Genomic DNA, 13,752 nt, shown 5'->3' with positions numbered 1-13,752 from the left:
GCTGGTCACCGGGGCTCCCGGCGCGCCCATGGACCTGCAGTGCCATGATGCGAACCGTGATTACGTCATTGTGACTTGGAAGCCCCCCAACACCACGACCGAGAGCCCCGTCATCGGCTATTTCATTGATCGGTGAGTGCCCGCTGCCTTCTTGCAGGGCTGGGGATGTTCCTGAAACTCATGTTATGTTGGCCTGGACAACGTCTTTGGATATTTGTCTAAACTCAAGTTCATGACACTGTTCTTGATGGGATCAGGGAATTCACTCCCTGGTTATTTAGTGCTCCTGAGTAATAGGAACATGGTGGGCCTAGGGTAAGTAGATTTCTGTGTGTTGTAATTTCTTGCCTGTTCAACACCCAGGATTGAATCCCCTCCAGCTTTTCCAGGCACATGGAACCCCGGTTCTGGGTTCCAGGTAGAGCTCAGTCCTGCTTCTCCTTCTAGCGCAGGAGAAAACAGGCAATATGGAAACATAGCTGGGAAGAATGCGGGCCCATTCGTACCCAGGTTCCATTCTTCCTCTCCATTGAATTAGGGTTTCTTCTTGCTTCCAAACAAAAAAATACTGACATTTCAAAGTGCGAAATATTGGAATTCACCTTTGGGTTCATCACTTACATGCGGATCATCATGAAGCTCAGTGGGGTCTGATTCGTTCCCGTTCCTTTACCTGGTGTGGGGCTCGGGCCTGGGGAGGAGACTGAGCAGAGCCAGGGAATTCACTGGACGTGCAGTTTATGCCCTAATTACACACGTCAATCACTGCGAGAAATTGCAGTCAAAGAAAAGGAATTCAGAAGTAACACAACAGGGTCTAAGGAGGGCAGGTCTGGGGAGGAATTTAAGGTGTTACGTGTATAAAGCACAGTAAAATAAGATGTTGACTTCAGATAAATCAAGTCTGGTTGTGTTTTGGCACCAGGTTGGCTGAGTTCCCATTTCCACACCAACAAAGCTGCTTGTTTAGGTAAAATATTCACCATCGGGATAATGTTTGGAAATGCAAAGGTCAGATTTGTGGAGTGAATTGGTCAGGGTTTACCTTGAATTAAAACACAGAAAAACAAAATAAAACGATTTTGTTTCCCTGTGACATCTGAACATTTTGTCAGCCATTTGGCAAAAACAGTTTCATGGCTTTTCTCAGTTAGTGATCCACTCCCCTCCCTCCTTCATTAAAAGGGATGAACACAACAGAACCTTGGGGTCAGGGGAGGCATTTCCCACCCTGCACGCCCTCCCACCCTGCAGCAGCCAGCTGGGGGGTAAGCTGAGTTGCTCCGCCGCCAGACTCTCAGTTTTGACTGTGTTCTGGCTATAACAGGTTAGCACACATGGGTCACAGAACTTGCATTAAAATTCCGGATGGTTAGGAGAAAGAGAGTTGATTCTTTCTAAAGTGAATATACAATGCTGGCTCAGAACAGCTCTAAAAGATGATTTTTCTGAACTTTTATGTTCTCCGGGGGATTTGACATGATGTTTTGGTGCTGAAATTTCTCAACCTGTGAAAAATGGAAGCTAATCTCTGCATTTCCAGGGGTCTGGTCAGGACTTACTGTTTTCAAAAGACTTCCAAATCCCGTATGTGATGCTGGAAAGACACATCTCACTGGCATTGGAACAGATCGAGCCAGCATTCTGGAGAGATTCCAGTCCCCAGGCTCAGTACAGCAGGGAGCGTGTGGGGGACCGGCGGCGAGGGCCGTTTCGCTCCCTATGCCCTGGCATTGGGCATGCGGGTGAGCTTAGGGCACCCGCTGATTCTGCCATCTAGGTTGGAAAAAGGACTATTAAGAATATGTCTCATGTGGCCGGTGATGGGTATAAGAAGGGCACATATTGCATGGAGCACTGGGTGTTATACGCAAATAATGAATCATGGAGCACTACATCAAAAACTAATGAAGTACTGTGTGGTGACTAACATAACATAATAAAAATTGTTTAAAAAAAAAGAATACGTCTCACATGACTTTTGGAGGAGATTTTGCCTAAGTGTGGTTGAAGGTAGGAATTGATCTTCAAGCTGTAAGTTATAAAGCTTTTAAATATATAAATAGATATACTTTATATTTCCTAAATAGCTCTGTTTTTTAAAGTTTGTTTATACTACTGCTTATATAAGTCTAGTACTTCAATGGTATCGATTTCTACAACGCAAGGTAATTTCCTGTTATAGGTGTTTTATATATACGTAATATGTATAAAATATATACATAGACCTGTGTGTATTTATTCGACTGATATATTTGTTATTCTCTACTCATTTTTATTTGAAGATGCGAAGTGGGAACTAACAACTGGGTCCAGTGCAATGATGCACCTGTGAAAATCTGCAAATACCCCGTGACTGGACTCTTTGAAGGAAGGTCTTATATTTTCCGCGTAAGGGCGGTCAACAGCGCGGGCATCAGCAGGCCTTCCAGAGTGTCTGAGGCTGTGGCTGCCCTTGATCCCGTTGACCTCAAGAGGTTACAAGGTAGGTTGTGCAGTTGTCAAGCCCCAGCAGTGCCTGGGAAACTTGGGGCCGTTTTCTGTGATTTGTTCTTTCTCGTCCTTGCTCAGCTGCATATGAATCTTAAGGATGCCTTCGAGGGCTGAGCATGGCGTGGTGACATTTTATGGTGTCCATATGTCCACCAGCCTGCTTTAAGAGTGGGTGCAGTCAGGCTGACATATATACTTCAGCACTAACCACACCACCTTCCTAATGCTCTTCACTGTGATCCAGTTAGATTGGTTCAGAATTAGAATTTTCTTGGTCCATTGATGATATAATTTCAACACATGATAAGACTCAGAAGGCTTTGAAACCAAGCCACTTTATTTCTGAATGGTAATTTCACATGACACAGATTCCCGAAAGGGATTGGACCCTTAATTATGGTGTGAAGTGAGCCCCTACATTTTCCTTACCTGTGTGGTCTTCTGAAGCCAGTACAAAGATCTGAGAAGCGCTAAATATGAAGACTGCTTAAAACATCAACTCTGATTACTTTAGAGTTGTGAGCGTGCTGTAATCATACCACAGAGGGGATTTGGATCTCGTACTGAGTTAGGGAAAGTGGGACTTTCTTGGGGAAACCTATGGATGCCAAATTCAGCATCTGCCTTTCTCTCTGCAGCAGTCCATTTGGAAGGGGATAAAGAAATCGTAATGTACCAGGATGACCTCGAAGGTGAGTGGCCCTTCAGCACTGCGGCCCAGCTGTGTGTGCCCTAGGGATTCAGGATGGTGGTCAGAGACCACAGTGACTGACAGCAAACACCAGCTGGGGGGTACGGTCTACACCACTGCAGCGGTAGGTCTAGCCTGCGAGCGTGTGGCCTGTAGGAGTTAGAAAACAAGAGACGAGGCAGATCGAGGGAGAGGATTAGGATCCAGGGTCTTCCTGGGTGGTTTCATCGCTTCCATGTGGGTTCTGGGTTCTCCTGGGGCCGTGCAGAGAAGATCAAACTGAACCCGAGCCTTTGTCACTGGCCGAGGCTGAGCCCTTTCTCTCAGACTCCGTGAGTGGAGGACCATTTCAGTTTTTCTTTTTAAGCAAAAATTTTATCTTTAGCCTTTTAGCTGAAATGGACTGAGTTCCTCCTGTCAGTATCCCTGGGCTGAAAGTTTGCATTTCCCTCATTTATACTGGATTTTATGAATACTTCTCTTTGATATTCCTTTCAGAGGTAGCTAGGAGGATTGATTTATTAAGGAGGGGAACCTGGCATTATTAATCAGAAATCCAAAGATTTTAAGCAGACTTATAATGAGAGTTCATAGATGACAATGGGCAAGTTACAAATGAAGAAACATGAATTTGGAGCTAGTGCCTCAGGAGATGTACTTTGAAGCTCTCCTTTAAAATTGCTGCAGTCCTAAAAATACATATATATTTACATATATGTAAATATAGTTGCTGTGGTCCCAAGCGCTCTTTCCCTAGAGAGCTGCAGACTCAGGAGTTCATTGGTCGATTTTCATATTTGTCCCCAGATGGTCTCCACACATTGGATCTTCTGCACCTATAATGGTTTTTCTCTAGTATCTCGAGGAGAACACGTAATTCCCAGAGGGACACCTCACGGCAACATTTAAAGTCTTAGTTAAGACCTCCACTTCCAGGACATACTCAGAAATTGGGGGAGATGCCCAGTAAATAAGTAACAAAAGAAAAATAATTCAGGAAAGGTTGACTTACTATGCCTTTTAAATAACAGATTGAAATGTGGCTATTTGAACGTGTAAAATCTGGCTCCTACTTACAGAGGAAGCCATGTTCTTGTTGGCCTGCACGAAACGTGCGTTTTTGACATGAGAGAGGGAAGGGAAGTTCTCTTCATCACCTCCAGCGGGCAGATGGGATCAGTGAGGAGGGAACCATCTGAGCTCTCCTACACGGGTGCGTAGGCATTCAAATAAAACTATCCCCAACGAGGAGGCAAAATCCGCATGATGTAAGGGTCACTGCGCCAGGCAGTGAGGGCATGAAATAGTATAACGGAGCTGCCCGCGATGGGAATGGTGCCCTTCCGGGGAGAAGAGCTATCTCTCCCATAGATAGACGTGAGTTGGGTATAAATAGCCGGCTACGAAGTATCAAATACAGAACTAACACTCGTAACAGACTTCGCTTCCTAACCAATACATGGAAGTTGGTTTACAGACACAGTGGATCTTCTTTCCGACTGGAATAGAGTCACCATTTGTCATCTTTCTTCTTCCGTTTCCTTTCTTATGAGAAGGCAGGTTTTCTGGCTCCTTGGGGCCTGTGCCCTCATTTCATTTGATGCATTCTCAAACGCGGCTGCATCACATGCCTACTGCGGATGACATTCCTGAGGCTCGGTCATGTGAGGCAGGGGCTAGGACCCTGAGCTGGAAGGCTGTCTGGGTGGGGACACTAAGCCTCACAGGGCGCCCACTCTCTGGGGCGAGCTTTGCGCGGGCTGTTCCCGGGATACGGTACAGACCTGGGAAGAACCTAAACTCTTGTGACTTGCTTTAGGGTTTGTAAGTTCACGAGTTTATTTACTCACTTTAACCAACAGATGCCTTTTCTAATAAAAAAAAAATCCTTCGAGAAAAAGATTTCCTGATGTTTTCAAGCAACCTGTTTCTGGGTTCAAACGGGCACTGTTAGGAAGTCCTTACTGTCTCTACCCTTACTCTTTTCTTCGTGGAGGCCCGTCTGTTTCCTTTCATGCTGTGTTAGCTAGAAAAGAACTGGTAAGTGCCATTAGTTTTAACGAAAAAAGAACACTCCTTTGTTGGTTAAAAAAATTGCTCCTCTGCTATTTTAAGTTTTTTTTTTTTTTTTGCTTAGTTTTTCTAATCAATTTAATCTTTATGTCTTCCTCAAAGGTTTGAATTACTGTCAGTGCTCCTCTTTTAATATCATCCAACTTTTCCAGCCGTTCTTGCGTTGGTCCCTTGAGAAATGCGCACTGGGCTCTGGGGGATAGCCGGAGCAGGCTTCTGCGGACCACAGCCAGACCGGTTTCCTTCTGCTAATTCCATGTCCTGGCGCTCAGGGCACGGTGGCTTGCAGCCGCCGCGTTGAAGGAATCGTGCGCTCTGACCGGTGTGGTGCTCATTTACACGTGTGTGTTCTCTCGAGCTCTGTCATCTTGGGGAGTCTGAAAATTCCTAATACTGCTTGCCTGGCAGCCTCTAGAGGTTGTGGTCTCCATAGGTGCGTAGAACTAAAGGCAGGATTTGCAATCGGGGGACAGAGGCCTGGGCCCCTGTCCTGCCACCCCACAGCCCAGGGATCCCAGGAGAGCATGCGGCTTTCTGAGCTCCATCTTCACCCCATGTGGATGTGACTTGTGAGATGCATTATGTGACCGAAGCAGAGGCTCTGGCAGCACCCATTACTCAGGGCACCTGGTCCGTGGGGAATAATACCCTGGGTGATGCATTTGGAGTTTCCTTTCATCTTGGTTTCCTTGTTCCCTCCCTCCCTCCCTCCCTCCCTCCCTTCCTTCCTTTTAAAGATTTATTTATTTGAGGGGGAGGGACAGAGGGAGAGAGAATCTCAAGCAGACTCCACGCTGAGTGCGGAGCCCAACACGGGGCTTGATCTCATGACCCTGAGATCATGACTTGAGCCGAAACCAACAGTCGGACGCTCAAACAACTCTGACACCCAGGCACCGCTTGGTTTGCTTTCATTTGCTTCTCTGTCCGTGCTCTCCTCTCAGCAGTTAGGAGGGTCCACAACAGAGATCAGCTCATTTCCCTGGCCTCTCCTTGCCCCCTGGGGCCCTTTGAACCCTCTCCTCTTCTGCCCATGGTTGGGGTCATCTGTGCATCTCTGGTGTTCCTGCTACTGTGTGGCCCAAAGTGGTCCCGAAAGACTCCAGGATTGAACCTTCTGACCCCAATCAGAGGTTCCTTGCTGATAAAAACCGGACTCTTCCTCCTTCCCCAGCAGCAGATGAAATGCTTCTTATTCCCTTGTCTCTGGGCCTGGAAGCTGTGTGCTGAGTCTGGAAGCAGTGAGTTGCTCAGGTCTGGAAGGTAGCTCTGTGTGCAGGTGCTTTGCCTCTCCTCGCCACCTTTACTGCCTGCTTAGCCTCCCTCTGGTCCCTGGGTTGGCTCCCTGCATCCTCCAGCACCTCTGAAGGAAATCGGACTCAGCCATGGCGGCTCGGCATGCGTCACCCGAGGACAAATTCCTGCATCTTCTCTCTTCAGGGCCCGTGTCCGCATCTCTGTAGGTGTGGACACAGCACTTCGGTCCAGAGCAGGCCTGTTGGGTGTCCTGAGGCCCCGTTCCACCCAGCCCTCACTGGCATTTCCCTGGAGACACCCTGACTCCTTGTTTGAAACCTGACCCACTTGCCAGAATGCTCCTAGATAAGGCCACGCCGTGTGTCCGTGCCCGCGGGGCCTGTAAAACGGGATACGCTCTGTAACAGGACTCCTGTGAAATGAAACCAGGCCTGTTTGTGCTGTCTCCGCGGGCTTGTCCAATGCGTGCCCACGGCACAGTCCTGAGGGAGCACTTGGATATCAAGGAGGGCTCAGAGATGTCCTGGGGACGTTCAAACCATTTTAATTATGTGCTAATCTAATTGGAAGCTCATAATATTTTGTATCGCAACAACAGGGACTGTGGGTCTGGAAAACCTCCACCTTGTAGCAAAAGCTCTCCTATCCAAACATAACACCCCTGACACCTTAAGTCCTATTTAAACAAGGTGTGCGTCACAAGGCAGATACAGCAGACATCTCTGATTGCAAATATTCCATCCTAGTTATCTGCAAAAAGCTGACGGATGTCACTCCGGAATTGCAAACATATAGGTATAGATTACGGTGCTTGGGAACGTGGCACAGATCCACCTAGGGAGGGAGAACCCATGCACTCTGGAAGTTGATACACGGTTTCAGTGCTGTGAGGGCATGGCGCATGAGGAGCGTAACCGGAGAGGGCCATTAGAGGAAGGATAATCACATGCCACAAGGCTCTGTTTGGCAGAACATGGACCGCTCCTACCTTCTCTGCACAGATTCCCAGCACAGCCAGAACTCCAAGCCTGGTTAAATGCCCTGTTTTTCTGGGTAAATCTTCCCGCCTTCCCTTCCAGCTGAAACTCTGCAAGATATTTGGATTAGACTCTTCTTCTTTTTAAATGAACTGGCTTATATTAGAAACAAAAATAATTAGGTGATCTTAACCAGTGCATTATACTTGGCTGGGAAAAATGGTTGGCTTGCTGTCCCAAAATAGAAATGAAGCAAAGGACAACCCTACTATGGCAGTTCTTTAGTGCCTGGTAATGTACCCAAGGGACGGTGCTCTGAAGATGGGCTCCAGCGAATGGGGTGACCTGGGGTTCGTCCAGCGCTAACCGACTTTATCACTCCTGCAGGCGACGTTCAGATTCCAGGGCCTCCCACCAACGTGCATGCTTCGGAAATCAGCAGAACATATGTTGTCCTCAGCTGGGACCCACCTGCTCCCCGTGGCAAGGAGCCGCTGATGTATTTCATCGAGAAGGTACCCTGCGGTCGTGTTTCCTGAAACAGCAGCTCTCTGTAGGATTTCACATTGTGCTACTCTGTGTGTTTTAGAGTTGAGCAACCATTGGGTCAGTCATCACAGGCTTGACCACTGTTACTGTGGAGCTGAGGGCACTGGCTGAGCTGTGCTTGCATGGTGAGCCCCTGCCATGTACGTGGGCATCGGGGGACATTGTCCTGGTCTGGGCTTTGCTGCCTTCATATGAGCAAATCGGTTACTTCATGTCTCCAGGCTCCAGTGCCCCCACCAGAATGGGGGGTCTCTAAGTTTTCTTCCTGCTGACACATTCTAGCGCGCAGGTTTTGAGGACTGCAAGAGAGCTGGGCAGGAGGGCAGTTTGCGGCTGCTCGGAGTTTGTAATAAGCCATGTGGCCACTTGGTGGCGGTCTGATACAGGAATTCACTCTTCAGATGAAGCGGTGATAGACTCCTTGGTTTGAAGACTAGCTCTGGACACATGGGAAGAAGAAGCTTGTGTAGTGCAGCCCTACACACACACGCGAACACACACACGCACACACACGCACATGCATATAAGTAGCAAGGTCTCAGGCAGTGACGTCCTTACTCCACGCTAGGACTCTCTTCTGCTTTAGTCTGTTCTGTTGCACTAGATGCAGCTCGGGACCCCTTCCTCGGCTTGCTGACCAGCTGCTGGGCTGTGGGATAGGGTGGGAGAAACCTTTAGAGTCCTTCCAATCCCGTGACTGGCTCTGTGACACCACATTGGTACTGTAGTGTGGTAGGCAGCGCGCTGGGCACGGCGTACGCGTAGGGAAGATGGCAGGTGACAGTAGCAGACGGTACAGTAACGCTGTGCAGTTCAGCCAGGTGACTCAGAGCAGACATGGGAACGGAACGAGCTCTGTCAGGCTCTGGGACACGGCTCCAGGACGCACACCCACCCTCTGACCTTCCGCTTGTGTTACATGGTGGCTGTCCCTGGAACAACGCAGGGTAGACGCTCGCTCTTGAATTCTGAGTGACAGTGTACGGTCTTTGCATCACGAGAGAGCCAGTGGTCAACACAGACGTGGGCTGTCCCAGGCGGAAGAGTGTCCCCTGGGGTCCTCTCCGGAGGCAATTGCCACCGAGTCCTAGCAGACACATTTCTGAACAGAAGGCCACATCACCGGGGCTTCCTTTGGCTTGGCCAGCTGTTGCCAGCAGCGGAGAGCGGTGGTGGGGGCTATGATACGTCACAGGTACAATTTGCATCCTGTGTCACGTTTAGCAAGATGGTGTAATTGCTCTCATCTGATGGAAGATCTTTAGAAGATAGCCCATGACTACGTTTCAAACGTGTGAATGTATCGTGATGTGTCTCATGCTATTGCTGGTTATTTAGACTGCTGTTATCTTATTACTACGATACTAGCGGCAAAATAGTGAAAGTTTTATTCTATTTATTTATTATTATTTTAAAACATTTATTTATTTATTTTAGAGGGAGGAGTGCAGGGGGAAGAGCAGAGGGAGAGGGAGAGGAGAGTCTCAAGCAGACTCTACACTGAGCACAGAGCCTGACGTGGGGCTCAATCTCATGACCCTGAGATCATGACCTCAGCCAAAATCAAAAATCAGTTGCTTAACTGACTCAGCCACCCAGGCGCCCCTAAAATAGTGAAAATTTTAAATTGAAATGTGACCAGCTGAGTTATGATGGAACTTTATGAATATCCTAAATTATCTTTAATCCTTTGTAGTTCATTCTACTTTGCTGAAACTATAACCTATGTATTAATTCCCCTAAGTTTTTTTTACAGTTTATTTGCCTTCACATAGAATTTTTTTACTGGTAAGCATTTCCAACTTTGGATAATTTCTTACCTACTTTTCCAAACTGGCTTCCTTTTTCATAAAATTCAGAACCGATTTATCGATGGCCCAGGATATGCTTCACTGCCTGGACATCCCTGAAGATTAGTTTGGCTAGCTAGAGCAGAGTGTTTCCTTCACCACGCTGTTGGGGAATTCTTGGCTTCCTCATGTAAATCCTGGTTCTCTTTGCAGTCCGTGGTTGGGAGCGGGACCTGGCAGCGGGTCAACGCTCAGATGGCCGTGCGGTCCCCTCGGTATGCCGTCTTTGACCTTGCTGATGGGAAGCAATATGTTTTCCGGGTTTTGTCAGCCAATAAGCATGGCCTGAGTGACCCGTCGGAGATCACCGCCCCCATCCAGGCTCAGGACATGATCGGTGAGTACAGCCGTGTTGGTGAGTGACCATGGTTTGGGATGTGCCCCAAGTGAGGGACGTCAGATGCTCTTCCATTGTGCTGAGAAAGACAACTAATATTGTATATGAGTCAAAATTCAAGCTGCCTTAAAATCTCAGTTGACAAGACATGGAGATCTCTCTGCTGTGTTTTGGTTGGTACTCAGCATTTCTCCAAAAAGTTCCATCTTATTTTTATGAGACTAATAAATGGATTAGAAATATTTTTAGGCATTAGTTGCTTTTTGAAAAATCTTGAACACACTGGAGTTTCTGGCCCGTGTGGCCCGAAGTTCCCTGCTCTGAAGATTTAGGCGTACAGGAATTACAGAAATTCTGAATCGCCCTGTAGAGAAAATCCAGGGTCAAATCATGATTGGATTTTGAATCCCTTTACAGGTTCCAGCCAATCTTTATAGAATTGTGTCTTCTTTTTTTTAAAAATTTTTTATTATGATATGTTAGTCACCATACAGTACATCATTAGTATTTGATGTAGTGTTCCATGTTCCATGATTCGTTGTTTGCGTATAACACCCAGCGCTCCATGTTATATGTGCCTTCCTTAATTTGTTACTACCCTGTGAGCTGAAGCGTGTGTGTCACGAGAAGATGCTTATTAGTGGTTCTGGGGGACAGGTACAGGAGACTGCATGATTATAATTTGTGAATCAGGTAGAACTTGAGAAGACACAGAGGAGGGTCCAGCACCTCCTGGCCTCCCCAGGAGTCAGCGTTCCCCCCCCCCCCACTTCCCCTGCTCCTCCCTCCTTGTCCAGATTTAGGGAGCCATTCCCTGTGGACAACGGACTTGAGGGTCTCTGGTGCAGCTTCCAGAACTCAGACACCGTTAATGTTTCCTTGCTCTATCTCCTCTGCACAGCTGTCCCCTCTGCCCCCGGCCGGGTACTGGCTTCGCGGAACACGAAGACATCAGTCGTGGTGCAGTGGGACAGGCCGAAACACGAGGAGGACTTGCTCGGCTACTACGTGGACTGCTGCGTGGCGGGGTCCAATGTGTGGGAGCCATGCAATCACAAGCCCATTGGCTACAACAGGTGCGGGGGCCCCAGACTCACTGCATGGGAAGAACGCACAGCCAACTAGGAGCCACACACCTACGAGGCTCCTACACGAGTGTCTGTTTTTTTCCCCGCTCTCAGGGGCCAGGACTCGAAAGCTGACAAGCTGGTTCTGGGCACGGGGCTGAAACGACTAGCGTGTTGATGAGAGAACTCTAGAACCTTGGCCCTTCTGGCGTCATTAGCAGCTAAGGCTTACCTTCCAACAGGAAAGTTAAAACAGCAGCTGCAACTCGAGAGGCGTTTTACTTTTCTGTATTGATTTTTCAAACTTTTAAAATGGCTTTGTTCACATAACTGACAGTCCTCTGCTCTAGCCACCAATTGAAACAAAGTGGGGGGCCATCTCCTCTCTTGTGGCGGGGGGGGGGGCATCGGCTCATCCTGGATGGGGAAGAGCATCTTTGCCCCCGGCATTGGTTTACTCCCCCCCTTCCTGCCGAGTGTGCAGAGTGTCTGACTTTATTAGGTGCTCTCCAGGGTATGTTCCTCGGGTAAACAGAGGCAGCAGTCAGACTCTCCACTGCGGATGGGTTATCGTGGATGGCTCAGCCACCTTTCCCTTTTCAATCTACTTTTTAAGAAAAAGAACTTGGGAAAAGCCGTGGCCAGGAAGGAAAGATATCACTGAGAAGAGTATTGGTTAGATGTTGTTTCAAGTCCACGGGCAACAAATGCAGAAAGAGATCTCAAGACAAAAAACTTAAAATGGCATTCTTGAGCCAGAGTTGTGTAAATGATCACTAAATGGTTGCGGGCTCTTAGAGGTGAGCGGGACGTGCTCACGCAGACAGGGCGCTGGCCTGTGCGGAGGTCCTCCCACACGGGTTCCCACTTGATGCTTGCAGTGATGCTGGGAGGTAGGGGCTATGGTCCCATTTTACAGCTGGGACAGCCATCTCACAGAGCCAGTGACCTGTACTGAGGATCCGCGGGCATTTGCTTTCTGCGTCCCCGACCTGTGCTGCTCCCGCCCCCGTTGTAACCAGGCATCACGGCCTTCCTTCCTGACCCTGCTGTTGATTTGTGTCCGTTAACTCACGTTGAAACGGAAAGTGGGTATATAGTATGCATATATAAAGAACTCAAAAAAGTGAAGCTCCTTCTAGTCCCAGTGACAAAAATTTTGGAGCGTTCTCATGATTATTACTTCTACTGGAGGAGGGCGGGGAAAGGCTGAGGCACGTGGTCACACCCCTGACTGGTGTTTTGCTCAGGTTTGTGGTGCACGGCCTGACGACTGGCGAGCAGTACGTGTTCCGGGTGAAGGCCGTCAACGCTGTGGGCACAAGCGAGAACTCGCAGGAGTCCGACGTCATCAAAGTCCAGGCCGCCCTCAGTGAGTAAGCCGTGGGCCACGCTGCTCCCGGTCCGGCTCTGCGGCACGTCGGACGCTCTGTGGTAATAAACATTCAGGGTGCCGAGAACACGTTGTCCTGGGAGGCGTCTCGTCCGCCGGCCACGTGTCTCAGAAACACGGGGGTGAGGGAGGAGTGGTGACACACCGGCAGAGCGCACACTGGGGACGCGTGGTTTCACTGCAGGTCACACGTCCCTGTGTGTGTGCGCACCCACATCGACGTGCGTGCTGTGGGGATGAACGTCTCTGTCAGATTTGATGCTGACCTAGAAAAACGGCCTTTCCAGCTAGTCTCAGCTCAAGGGGCTTCAGTCACCTCAGAGAATCCGAAACGTTGATGTGAACTTCGTGGTCATTGTTAAAAATGATTTTGATCAAACCAAACAGTTTGGGACCCAACTTCAGAGGTGGGCCCTGGGAATGTGGGTGTTGTGATTGTCACCCCGGTGATTTTCATACAATATGGGCCACACGCAAACACATGCCCTGGGACATTTGGGGGCATGAATGTCACATGCTACTCATTTTGAATTGTACCGATATCCTTTCATTTCTGATAGAAATGTGTTGTTCTTTAATTACTTTTGTCTCCAGTTAAATTTTAAATGCATTTTCAGAAGTTCAACCTTCTCTCCTAACAACACATAAAAGTCATGTTATGGAAAATCCAAGAAGTGTCCAATCTGATACTACTTAGGTGGGCAATATAACAAAAAATCGTTCTTCTTTTGTTTGAAGGTCATTATTCTAACCTGTCCGTTTTTCCCAGGAGGGACTTCCAAACATTACCATTCCTACTTAATACAAAGCAATCATCTACAGTTGTATTCTGTGATGAGAATAGGTCATCCCCCAGTCACCTATTTCTCACGTAACAGGAGGACGGGACACAGGTCACCCGGAGCTGGGCCTGGGGGAGAAGAGGCACACCCTCCCTCAACGAGCCCTTGGAGAAGACCATCCATTTCCAAATGAATTCATGTGAATTTGTACTCACTTGAATTGATTTGATGTGGGAAACTAAGACTGGCTGGGTCAGTAATGTGCAGCATCTCTGGTCATGGG

The 13,752-nt window shown here is 48.3% G+C and overlaps 1 protein-coding gene across 1 annotated transcript in view; it reads left to right on the top strand.

Annotated features, from left to right (window-relative positions):
* MYOM2 (myomesin 2) overlaps positions 1-13,752 on the top strand; it is a 76,274-nt gene that overhangs the window by 22,316 nt on the left and 40,206 nt on the right. The window contains exons 10-16 of the mRNA XM_008708847.1: positions 1-132; positions 2,286-2,485; positions 3,132-3,185; positions 7,879-8,006; positions 10,044-10,227; positions 11,129-11,303; positions 12,545-12,666. The exon at positions 1-132 is cut by the window's left edge and continues 37 nt beyond it. Coding sequence (XP_008707069.1) covers positions 1-132; positions 2,286-2,485; positions 3,132-3,185; positions 7,879-8,006; positions 10,044-10,227; positions 11,129-11,303; positions 12,545-12,666 — 995 coding nt within the window. The remainder of the gene's footprint in view (positions 133-2,285; positions 2,486-3,131; positions 3,186-7,878; positions 8,007-10,043; positions 10,228-11,128; positions 11,304-12,544; positions 12,667-13,752) is intronic.

This window comes from Ursus maritimus, unplaced genomic scaffold, assembly GCF_017311325.1.
Source record: "Ursus maritimus isolate PB19 unplaced genomic scaffold, ASM1731132v1 scaffold_28, whole genome shotgun sequence".
NCBI lineage: Eukaryota > Metazoa > Chordata > Mammalia > Carnivora > Ursidae > Ursus > Ursus maritimus.
Note: the sequence above shows the minus strand (reverse complement) of the source record. Positions and strands in the feature narration are given on the sequence as shown.